We start from the raw sequence: 12,869 nt of genomic DNA on the forward strand, positions 1-12,869 counted from the left end.
GTCAAGGAAGACTGGAGGTTATGAAAGGGGGAAATTTCTGGGTAGAGAAGGAAGGGGGTGGGTCAGGGTGACAAGTACAGAAGCCCAGAGCTGCTTATATAGAGACAAAGCTTCCTACTAGCTTACCCATTGCTGTTCCTTTCATATCTTCACTCCAGGGACCAGTTGTCATCCATTGCAACATGTGGGCAAAGGTATTGCTTTCTTTTTCTGCATTTTAAGTTTGTGTCTTCATTTTAACCTTTTCTATCTTTGCTGTACATTCTTCAGTAGGCTTCTGTGGGGCCTGTAGTTCATCTGCTTTAGGTTTCATATGTTCTTCAACAAAAAGAAAAGAAAAGAAAAGAAAAGAAAAGAGGGAGAAAATCACACAGATTTGATACACAAAAGTGTATTCCTTCTTTGTTCCATCAATATATTAGCCAGAGTGAATCCTGTTATTCGGACACATGGATTTCTGAGAAGACAGTGGGTAAGGGGAGTAATCAGGGAGCTGTGGCTGTTGGGGGATTTTGCTCTGTTGGTGTATTGGGGAAATCTGCTCAACGGAATGATTTAATCATTGTGCTATAAATTAGACCCATCTTGGAAAACAAGGAACCCAGATCAGAACTACTTTTTGCAGCATTATATTTCACCTTTCCTTTTTAAAGTATTTTCAGTGACTTTAATTCTTGGGGAAGGTACCAGGTTGACAGTCTGGTGAATGAAGTATGGTATTTATTCTCAAAACATCTGGTCCCCACAGACAGCAGCAATGGAAGCCGATCCACAACACCCTCACAATATCAGTCCTGTTCTGGAAAGAACACCTCGAGGGCTGAAAAGTCTCTGTGCATTTTATCACTGGCCTTTTCTACTCAGACTGACCAACAGGGTCTCAATTCCTACCAGCTGTCATGGTGGTTTCTGTGATACAGACAATTGGCCTCCAAGATCTGGACTGATAATACCAAACTAGTTTCACATCTATCTGGTAGTTATAGCCCCCGTTGCCATAGTATTTGAGCACCTTGCTGTCTTTAATGCATTTATCCTTACAACACCCTTGTGAGGTAAGGAAGTGCTATTCATCCCTATTTTACAGATGGGGAACTGAAGCACAGAGAGACTAAGGCCCAATTTTTTAAAGGTATTGAGCTGTTGCTCTGCTTGGCATTACAAGGTCTAAGTGACTTAGAATTTACAACCCTGGCTGCAGTATAGACATACCCTAATTCAGGCAGCCATGTGTGCACTAGCTTCCATCAAGCCAGCACACTAAAAATAGCACTCTATCTGTGGCCGTGTGGACACCCAGGTATAGGAGGAACCATGGAGAGCATCTGTCCCTCCAATAAAGTGCATAATTTCAGAACTATTGATACCACTATGAAAAGTATACATCGTAATGTGAGAATTTCTGTCTGAAGTACTGTAATAGCATTGAGATGCTATTGACCCAGTGGCTCATGATGACCAGCTGCACCTCCATGCCAAGACTTCTTGTATCACCCAAGGTTCTATCCTCACCCCAATCCAAGTTAACATTGTGGGGAGATTGTGAGGTGTCACTGATTTCAGTGCCAGCAATAGTTGGATGAAGCCAACCTCTGCTTGGCACATTGAAGGAAATGCAAACAACTCCCATTTCTCCCAGTGCTAGAACCAGATTAACTCCTGAATTAAGACTGATACTAAACCTGGGCAACATAGAGGTGATGGGCTGGAAGCTTCACTCTGCTTATGCAGTGCAAAGTGAACTTTGATAGCCCAGAGAAACCCTATGGAGAATTCTTGAGGTGTAGAGAGAATCTCCATCTGGTATAAAGCAGGCAGAGGGGGCTTTGCTGTCTCTACCATCCACTAATGACACTTCCTCCATCAAAGCTGCATTGTCTGGTGTAAATGGAGGAGGGGCCATGTTGTGGGCAAGGAGAGGGTGTGTTGGGTGAGGGCTGGTAAGGTGTAGGTCAAAGGGGACGAAGGGGTCAGGTGAGGAGGTATGCTGGAGTGAGGTGCTGTTGTATCTGATTCTCTGTTACTCCCCCTGCAGCCTTAAGTTATGCCAGGGTTGGACAGAGCAAAATCAGGGAACTGACATCAGATCTCTGTCAGCTCTCACAGTCTATCCTGCACCTGAGCTTTACTTGGAATCAGGGGAGAACTGAACCCATTTCTGGGATGGGGAGGAGGGGATATTTTGAAGAGCCAGCCAATATCATAATCTCACCCTCTGCCCTAAAGATGGCAAAATGGTACGCAGCCCTACGGACTCTCTGTTATTAGATGCACAAAGACCAACAAATAGTAGAAATTCCTCCTTCCATCTAAAACTAGCCAAGAAATTATGTCCTAGTTTGACAGATGCAGACTTGACCGCAGTGATCTATGCAATCACAACTGGTACTCTTAACCACTGTGAATGAAAGCAGGGGCCTCATCACTTCAAGGATTACATTTCTATTTCTTCTCCATAACTTCCCCACAATAAAACCCACCACGCAATAAAAATAATTAAAGGATATGAAAAGCACAAGGTGGATGAGGTAATATCTTTTATTTGACCAACTTCTGTTGGTGGAAGAGACAAGCTTTTGAACTCCACAGAGCTCTGCAAAACTTTCACAAACAGAAGTTGGTCTAATACCTCCCCCGACCTTTTCGCTTCCATCCTGGGACATACATACTTACAACAACACTGCAAAAATATATTGAAGTATGACAATGAGAGAAGGAAGCAAGAGTGGGTGTTGAAAGGAGATGGAGAAAGAGAAATAAACATATTCCCATATGCTTACTGGAAAAGAGGGGAAGTGAATCAAAACTCAGCTAACTTAAACCTTCGGTTGACTTTATGTAATTTGTGTAAATCAGTCATCTACAGAGTGATGGAAGCAATATAAATTATTGGTGAGTAAAGCCACAACATTAAAAGTTCCATATTTTAGACTTGAAAGAATAAAAGCAAAACAATTTAGTAGAAATAAAATGTTGGAGATTTTTAATGTTTTCTTTTAAATTAAGACCTCTATTTTTCCCCCAGACCGTCACTGAAAATTTTGCTAATGTTATCCATGGTTTGAATGCGAGCCACCTGACAGATCTAGTCATTCAGAGAAGCAAACGGATGATCCTGGATACTCTGGGAGTGGGATTGCTGGGTACCAGCACGGATGTCTTCCACAAAGTTACACAATACAGTAAAGTAAGATGCTTGAACTTCACATTATAGAAAAGTTGTAGCTAAAAGAAAATTGAGGAAAAAGTAAATTTAAGATATGAAGGAAAAATTCCCAGAGCTCTATTAGATGGTGGAATAGTTCCCTTGGAGGTAGAGAAGCTCCATTGCTTGAGTTACTTAAACTTACGCTGGACAAAGCACTAGAAAGTATGCTGTATGGTAAATCCCTGCAGACCAAGCAGAGCATAGACTAGCTAACCTACCAGGTCCTTTCTCTCACATCTGAGATTCTAGGAAAGATATTAGCAAAACAAACAATATTAAGAAGACAGTTCTACAATGTTATAATGCACAGGATACAGGAATATTAAATACACAACATTGTTAAAGTCATTTCTACTATATAATATACTGCTATATAGAAACTTTGGCTCTGGTTCCCCTCCAATCTCCTGTCCTTTACACAAGGGAAACTCTTTGCACTTCAGTGGTGTTAGGATATAGATATTCAGGCCTGTCTGTAACAGCCTATACTCTAATAATTTAGGTGTATTCTTATCACTTGGCTCGTTAGAGGTATAAAAGAAAGAATCAAAATCACTGTCTGCCAGTGTAAGGTCCTTCTCTTACTGTGACAGTCTGAGGCCCTGTTCTTAGGCTAAGGCCTTTGGCTAAGCAACAGAGGCAGCCATAAGCTAGGAAGCCACCGGTCACCTCCTCACATTCCAAACTAGTCACATTGAAATAAGGTGCTATTGGGCTGTTAGTAATACAATCCTGTCCTGATAGTGCCTGTCACCTCCAGAGAAAGGGAAGTGCCTAGAAAATGTAAAAGGAAACTTAGTTTGATAGCATCCTGTCTGGCAAGAACTCACTTATCAATAGCTGGGATGTGAAATCCTCACTTCTGTATTGTTTTGTCATTATAGTTCCCACTTTGCTATTGTTTGTCTGTATAATCTCTGTCTGGTTCTGTGATTGTTCCTGTCTGCTGTATAATTAATTTTGCTGGGTGTAAGCTAATTAAGGTGTGGGATATAATTGGTTACATAATCATGTTACAATATGTTAGGATTGGTGAGTTAAATTTTAGGAAAATGATTGGTTAAGGTATAGCTAAGCAGAACTCAAGTTTTACTATATAGTTTGCAGTCAGTCAGGAAGAGGGTGTGGGTGTGGGTGTGTGGGGGGAGGAAATGGGAACAGGGAATCGGGGTGGTGAAATTGGAATCATGTTTTGCTAAAGGGGGAAATGGGAACAGGGAATGGGGGGGGGTGAATTGGAATCATGTTTTGCTAAAGGGGGAAATGGGAACAGGGAATGGGGGTGGGGAAATTGGAATCATGTTTAACTAAGGGCAGGAATGGGAACAGGGCCACAGGTAAGGCTCTGTGGTGTCAGAGTTGGGAAGGGGGACACTAAGGAAGGAAACTGGAATCATGCTTGCTGGAAGTTCTCCCCAATAAACATCGAATTGTTTGCGCCTTTGGACTTTGGGTATTGTTGCTCTCTGTTCATGCGAGAAGGACCAGGGAAGTAAGTGGGTGAAGGAATAAGCCCCCTAACAAGTGGTATCACTCCTGGATAAATGAGAGGTTGTTTGGGCCCATTGTTTTATTTTAGAAAACCACGGTGGGTTGGGATTGTGTTCCAGAAGTCTGTATGCAGAGAGGATCCTCACAAGCTGACTGGGACTTAGCTGCCTCTCTGGCACTTTGTCCCTTCCTTGAATCCCATGGTGGCCTTTCTGCTGGTTCAGGGATCCATGTAGGGGGAGGGCCAGGGACATGATGGGCCAAGGGTGGTGTGGGTTGTCCAGAAGCAGGAGGCCATACATTGTTCACCCCAGCATCCAGGGAAGATTGCAAGGAAAAGCCTGAATCTCTCATTTTTTCCAGAGACTCTCTGCAAGGGGGGAATGTCTTTCAAGGGGATGGGGAAAGACCCTGGGAGTTGTGGCTGGTGGACCTTAATGGAGGAGATACCAATGACTAGAGATGCTATGGAGGCACAAAACTTACATACTGATGGCCTTGCCCTTCTGCTGATCCCCTGAGATCTACAGGGTAGAGGGGTGGGTCCCATGGTTTAGTTTGCAGAACAGCAAACTTTCTCACCACACCTCCTGACTGAACACGGTAGTGGAGTCACAATGAGGTGACATTCTTGGGGCTTTCCTCTCCCATGAGAGGGTTCAAATTCAGTCCCAAAAAGTCAGATTCTGATGTTAGTTAGAGCAGCATGGATGCTGATTAACTACATTACTAAAACTAACTCCATTACCAAAATACTCTGTTACCTTCAAGGAAATTACTCTGCATGTACACTGGTGTTAGTGTGATCAGAATCTGGCCCTGTGTTTCTGCACCCTTTGGTTATTCTGATTACTCCACTGATTTAATCTCAACAGCTGGTAAAGATAATTGCTTTGTAAATAATGAAAACAGTAAGAGTGAGGCACAATGTATTGGCTTATGCTTGAGTTCAGTATTTTACATTAAATGATATCAAATTACTCCCAGATCTACCATTCAGATGCATCCAGCACGGTTTGGGGTCACTCGGATTTCAGACTTCCTCCTCTGTATGCAGCTTTTGTGAACGGAATAGCTGTAAGAAACATCTTCTCTCTCTATTCTACATCTGCTTTTATATGCTATATGCAGTGATATTTTACATTTATTTTCACTACATTTGTTAATTTACTTCATCCTTATTATTAATAATAATAATATACAGCATTTTGAGTCAACATCTAGGCAAAACAGGAGCTTTTCTGGAGTTAGGACTGATGCCAGATTTACAGCCACTATAAAACTCCCCTAGACTGTCCTACCAATGTGCCTCAACTTTATTCCGGGGACCAATTTTTAAGGGTGAAATAGGATAGTTCATTGTCCATCTTATGACACTTGTATTGTAGTAGTATGTAGGAGCCATAATCAAAGGTGAGGGCCCCATTGTGCTAGGCACTGTACTTACATGTCACACAAAAAAATCTAGCTCCCACTGATTTCAATGTGACCCAGATTTCACACACAGCAGGCAATAATATAGAAAGACATACACACACACAGTATCATAGCAATCACAAATATATGCAAGAAAATATTCTAATCTTTAGTCACACATGTTGAGAAAAACCATACATTTTGTACTTGCTCCGTTTTATCAATAAAGTCATGATTGGCTCCTCAGAAATTTAGCCCAAATTCAGACCCAATCTGAAGTCAATGGCATTCCACACACTTACACCAGATTTGAATTAGACCTATTTTGAATTATGCAAAGCTAGTGAAGGTGCCAATCTGGGGAAATGGTATATTAGGACTGCCCAAACTAGTGTGACAATGAGGTCATAAGTCAAATCAGATCGCTCATTTCAAATGGAGGAAAAATTATTTTTGACATGACACTTAGCACCCCTAATGGTCTAGAAGGTATTCAAGTATGACAGTTAATACATTCAGAATGTCCAAATCCTATATATGATAATTCCTTCATTCATCATGGTCATAAGTCAAACACAAGACCGCGCTGAACATCAAAGGAAAATTGCTTTACCAATAGCATAAGGCATAACCTTCAGCTCCCATTAGGACAGTATGTTTTCATAGCTGACCTCAAAACTATTCAGGGCAGGAACAGTGTCTACTTCTGTTTGTACAGCATGAAACACAACAAGGACCTGACAGGCTCTCTGTGTTACCATAATGATAGGTGACATTGTTAGTGAGCCCTGTATTTAGATTGTCTGATATATTCCATTATAAAAGATTCTTGCCACCTTTCTTGAGATGGGCTAACACATACTTTGTGTGCAGCAGGCCTTTGGAATGTGGCAAGGTAATAGTCTGTAAGCAAGAAAAGTGTCTTTTGTCCCTTTAATTCCATCCAGGTTTTGCAGAGATATAAACTGTTAAAAATATCCCTTCCCTGTGGGGCTCAAGTTCTGAAGGGAAAAATTTGGCAGCCTGCCAAAATTACAACTGAAGACACAAACATTCTAAAGTACAGGACTCATGATGCCGCTACAGTAGCAGAAACTGTACCTGGAAACACCTGTGAGCTGCCAGGGCAGCTGGAGTGGGGTTGAGGAACCAGCCCAGACTGCATTGGACCCCTCCCTCCCCACCCCAAATACTCCATGGATGCAGCACATGACCCCACAGGGCCAATGGCCATCCTAGCTCTGGGATAACAGCCTTCTCCTGGTACCAGCTGTTGCTCAAGAGGTAGAAATATGTTGTGAGGGGCTGAAACCCCACTGATGATACAAGTTGGGGAGGTGGCTACGGTTACACATAACAGGTTTTTTTCACCTTTTCCTTTTCCCAGAACCTAAGCGATTACATAGAAAAAGCTACATTATTTAGAATGCAAAGCCAAGCACTCGTGAGCTAGGAGATGCCAGTTTACAGTTGCCCATGCCATTTTAATTCTAGCTCTTGTTCATAAACATGACACAGTCTTTTATTGCATGGTCACATACTATTCTCCTACAAGAACTCTGCCTCCTTTGGAGCACAGAATGGATGCGCAAAGGGGCAGAAATACGATTGGACAGGCAACTGTAAATCTGACATTTCCTAACTTTCTAGTGTTTTGAAACTGAAAACATTCTTTTGGTATGTAATATAAATATTACATAAATAATGTCTGCATTCATAAGCCTACTTCTGTTGTCACTTAGGGCTGGTCTACACTAGAAACATTTTACCAGCATAGCTATGTCAGTTAGGGTTGAGAGTTTTTATAGATATACCAGTATAAGCTCTAGTGTGCAGGCAGTTATATGTAGAGCCCTTGCTTTACGAATATAGCTAATTTCACTTCCTGAACCAAAATAAGCTATGCCAGTATAAGTAATTTTATACCAGTATAACTGTGCCCTCGCAAGGATTTTTTTTTCTGCTTAAATAATATCCATATATTTAAAACAGCAAAGCTTTCTAGAGTAGACAAGCTTTTAGAGTTACACTGCTTTAAAGCTGGTGAAACTGAGATCTGAATCAAGCCCCCTTTCCGCAAAGTATATATTATAATATTCTAATTTTTCATTATCATTTTTGTGCATACCTCAATAAAAAGAAAGCATAAGTAAAAATAAAGATTATCCTGAATGAAAATTAAATTCTTCAACGTTTATTTATATGTAGTTAAAATCTTTTCATTTGGGATTAGTTGATCTTGTCAAGGCAGACAATGAATCTCTGATTACAAATCGAGGCCTTTCTCTTTCCCATAAGGTTCACTCAATGGATTTTGATGATACATGGCATCCAGCCACACACCCATCTGGGGCTGTGCTTCCTGCTCTGTTTGCTCTATCAGAAGTCCTGCCTCAAAAGCAAAAATTCTCTGGCCTTGACATGCTCTTAGCTTTCAATGTAGGAATTGAAGTACAAGGAAGATTGATGCGCTTTTCCAACGAAGCCAGCAATGTTCCAAAAAGGTATGTAAAGGATATTTGAAATATAGTATTTGGGTCGAATGGAGGTGCTATATTTATTCATTTTTTAATATAATTAAGATTAAGAGGTAAAAGCAATGCTCATTTCCAATCTCCAATTACTCTGTCAGAAACCTCTCTAGAACTGCCTTTTTGTGACACTTTTTTCAAAGTCTGAATAAATTAATTTCTTTCATAGCTAGAGACAATTGGTCACTATCATCTGTTCCACTTCAGGATTCAAAGTCATGAAAGTTGTACAGCTAATCTCATTTTCTATGTGGTTCTGTCCAGAATTTCAAAAACAAGAATTGAAGCCAATCTTTAAAAACAAAACAAAAAAACCATTCCATTGTAATTTTTGCCTTTTAGCATAATAAATGGCATTGTCTTTTTAGGGTGGGGGCACTGTTTGCTGTGCAGTCAGTGGGACATTTAAAAAGACTCTATTAGCCTTTATATTGATTCAAAATAGTGAAAAGAGAACAATGCTAAGGGGAAAAATCTCAGACTGTCAGTTTTAATCGGACATGGGAATGCATCTGATCAGATCTTAATATGCAAACAGAAGACCATCGGTTGCTCCCACAAATGAAGATTCACCTCTCCCAAGCACTAACCTTGGGCTCAGTATAATCCCAGAGCAAACAGGCTATAGACTGAAGATAGCCTCAAAGCAGTTCAGGAACAAAAAATCCCCTCCACCAGGATGTACGCTTTGCTGTTGCTACCACAGCCTTAGAGTTCTCTTGCTGCTTACTACATATGGAGTAGGGGAGTTAGTGATGTATCACAAAGGGCCACATTCACACAGGTACTTAGGTGTTGGCCCTATGCACTGGGCTATTGGTATTCTAGACATAGGTGGACACACTTTTTCGTGAGAGATCCGAGCCTGTAGGCATGTTCTGAGAATGCCTACAGGATTGGACCTCATTGGCAAGATTGGATAGAAGGACAGACCTGGTTTGGGAAGTCTGCTTCAGGGCCCTGGGGCCTCTGCTTGCACTAGGGCTCCATGCGGCTAATTAGCTGTTGATGGTGTTAGCTGGCTTTTCACATGCCTGCCAGTGGAAATTCAGATGCCTGCAAGGTAAGTTGGCATTAGAGCAGAGTTTTTTTGAGAATTCCAGTGGTCCTTAATTTTGGTTATATGCTTAAAGAGGCAGCTAGCCACCTCAGTACCTTTGTGAATCTGGTCTAAAGCCATTAAGCCTGCCCTAAAGACTTTGTGCTCTTCCGCCCCACAACAGAACTGCACTCCTTCCACCGTGTTTGGAGGTTCTGAAGAGCTTTTTCTCTGCAGTAATAATAATAATATACAGCATTTTGGGTCAACATCTAGGCAAAACGGGAGCTTTTCTAGAGTTAGGACTACCAGACTGGACCCTGAGCTTTTAAATATATGCTGATTTATGGTCTGATCCAACTCCCACTAATGTCAAAAAGAGTTGGATGAGGTGCTTACAGTGAGTTCTTTCCTAAAATTCATGTCTCTCTCTCTCTGAAATCTGGTAATGAAGAGCATTTTTTTGTTGTTGTTTTCTCAGGTTTCATCCACCAACTGTGGTTGGTACCATGGGGAGTGCAGCAGCTACTGCTAAATTGTTAGCACTTGATCAGTTTAAATGTAAAGCAGCTTTGGCTGTTGCTGCTTCTTATGCAGGTGCCCCAATGGCTAATGCAGCAACACAAACCAAACCCCTCCACATTGGCAATGCAGCTAGGCATGGCCTGGAAGCAGCTTGCTTAGCATCACTGGGTCTTCAAGGAAACAAACAGATCTTGGACATGGAGTCAGGGTTGGGTGCCTTTTATACAGACTATACCCCCCGGTTTCTGCCAACTTTACAATCTTATTCCTGGCTCTTGGATCAACAAGACGTGGCCATCAAGCGCTTTCCTGCTCATCTTGGAACACACTGGGTGGCAGATGCAGTCTCTTCACTGAGGAAGCACCTTGTGGAGAGTGATGAGCCAGTCCCCATTAGTAGAATTAAGAAAATTGTTGTCAAAGTCCCAGATGTTAGATATGTGAACAGACCTTTCCCTAACTCTGAACACGAAGCCCGGCATTCTTTCCAGTTTGCTGCATGCACTGCTCTACTGGATGGCAGCATCTCTGTTCAGTCATTCAGTGAGCAGAACATTTCTAGGCCAGAGTTAAAGGAACTGCTCAGCAAAACCAAGCTAGAGCATCCTGCCGATAACAAGCCTAGCTTTGAGAACCTTTATTGTGAGGTGAATGTCACTCTTCAGGATGGCGAGGTGTTTCGTGAACACTGCGATACATTCTATGGACATTGGAGGAAACCTCTGAGTACAGATGATCTGAAGAAAAAGTTTCACTCCAATGCTTCCAGTGTGCTCTCAGTGGAAGCTACAGAAGGCATTATAGAGACTGTGGAGAATTTAGAAAAAGTAGAAGACTGTTCTGTGTTAACTGCATTTCTAAAAGGGACACAGTCAACCAAAGTAGTTTCAAAAATGTGCTTACCTTGAAAAATAATTGACATTTATTGACTTACATCCTCATAGCTACTCCTTTGCACTTAAAATGAATCAGGAATTGAAAACTCCTATCATATTGCACTCCTGTAACATGAGCAGCATTTTAAGTCCAGTATTGTGGCTCCAGTTACAAAGATTGTGTTCTGCTGTAGCTGTGCCGTGCCACTGCCTCGAAGGAAGATCCTGTGCTGGCAGTGTCCCCCTTGATTATCCTTATACCATTACTAGAAGAGTGTTGGCTGCAGGCTCCACCAAGTACCACTGCTGCTGTGGGATTCCTGCTACCAAGTTCTCTGCTATGCTGGTGCCAGAAACAAAAGCCTCTTCCTAAATATCCTGCTTATATTAGAGGATTGGGTAGCGCAGACCTGAATTTTGGAGGGATAGGGCAGTCACTGCTTCTGGGAGGGAAGCAGTTGAAAGGTCAGGTAGAGAATAAGCAATTTATAGCTAATATATGTAAAAATTCTGTCTACGCTAAAAGAAAAACCCAAGGCACCAAAGTTGTAGTGCTTGGTATTCTCCAAGAAACATCCCAACTTCCCTATCAAACTTGGTCTTGTATAAGCTGGGTTGACAATCACACCAATGGTAAACAATACGATCCTTTTGGTTCCACAGTTGGCTGCTCTAAAAACATAAGGACTCACTTTTGACAATCTGTTTCCTACCGTAGCTGAAAATTACACTTGTTCCAGTTGTGTGGCACTGGCTCTTTGTAACTCTGAGGTTGCCTTCACTATACCTTCCCTAACATCAGTTAAGTCACATTCCTCCAGCCACAATGCAGCTGACCAGACATGTTAAGGAATGTAGCCTTAGGATGCATCCCTTGTTATTCACTGTCAGTACATAGGACTTGCATCGTTGACCCGAACTGTCTAACCTGTTGTTCTAGGAAAGTTTTAGAGGGGGTTTTCACTTTTAAAAGAACTCAATCAAGATTTAAATAATATTTTTAAATTAAAAATAACACTGCTGCTAACACATCCTTGCACATTTTACACTGAAGTCTATCAAATCAGATTTGTCTTTCTCCAGTACAGAAAGGTATATTTTAAGTCAGTAATTGTGACATTGCAGGCAGATGGATATCTTGGTTCATGTGCTTAACGGAGCTTGTGCTTTACTGTAGAAGCCACGTGCACCATTTGTCTTCTGCTTTAAGGGACTAATTTTCTTATTTGAGGATCTAAAAATAGGCATTTAGAGCCATATTTAGGCATTTGGGTCTAGATTGCTTATTTAGGTGCCTACGTTTTAAAATCAGGCTAGTTTAGGAGGAATGTTTGATATGCTGTTCACGTCACTGTTATATCTTCAAAAGTTGTGGATGTTAATGTGTCTGGAGTGATACAGCTTTTTAAAAGCTGTAACTATTTGTATAATTTTACTAAATATACTAAGACTTTCTGTGATGTTTCAATTTTGTACATGAGCTATTTGTTCATAGGGGCAGATCTCTTCTACCCCTCAGCCACTTTCATATCCAGGCTGCATGGATCACTCACAATGTTATGCCTTTTGGGATTAAGAAAAGCCTGTGTTTAAGTACATTTTGTTATGGTAGACGGAGGCCTTTCAGCATAACTACCACCACACTGGAATCCAATCACTTATTATACTGAAAGAATGATCAGCTTCTGTATCTACAGTCAGCTCAGCTAGATGAATGACTTCTACAGGGCAGCATACAAATGGTTGTTAGAGCGCACATCACTAGTTACATAAGCCTGGATCCA

At 41.4% G+C, this 12,869-nt stretch overlaps 1 protein-coding gene across 1 annotated transcript; it reads left to right on the forward strand.

The window, feature by feature from the left end:
• Nucleotides 1-182: 182 nt before the first annotated feature.
• On the forward strand, nt 183-12,656 carry ACOD1 (aconitate decarboxylase 1). The gene is made up of 5 exons (XM_077806936.1): nt 183-194; nt 3,026-3,187; nt 5,687-5,776; nt 8,414-8,619; nt 10,167-12,656. The coding sequence occupies exons 1-5, from the start codon at nt 183-185 to the stop codon at nt 11,116-11,118; spliced, it is 1,422 nt and encodes a 473-aa protein (XP_077663062.1). The 3' UTR covers nt 11,119-12,656.
• Nucleotides 12,657-12,869: the final 213 nt, after the last annotated feature.

Source organism: Eretmochelys imbricata, chromosome 1 (genome assembly GCF_965152235.1).
Source record: "Eretmochelys imbricata isolate rEreImb1 chromosome 1, rEreImb1.hap1, whole genome shotgun sequence".
Lineage (NCBI taxonomy): Eukaryota > Metazoa > Chordata > Testudines > Cheloniidae > Eretmochelys > Eretmochelys imbricata.

Excerpts from the sequence above, each read along its gene's own strand:
- ACOD1 (XM_077806936.1), top strand. Across the intron at positions 3,188-5,686 it reads AAGTTACACAATACAGTAAA|ATCTACCATTCAGATGCATC; the intron begins GTAAGATGCTTG and ends AATTACTCCCAG. Across the intron at positions 5,777-8,413 it reads CTTTTGTGAACGGAATAGCT|GTTCACTCAATGGATTTTGA; the intron begins GTAAGAAACATC and ends CTTTCCCATAAG.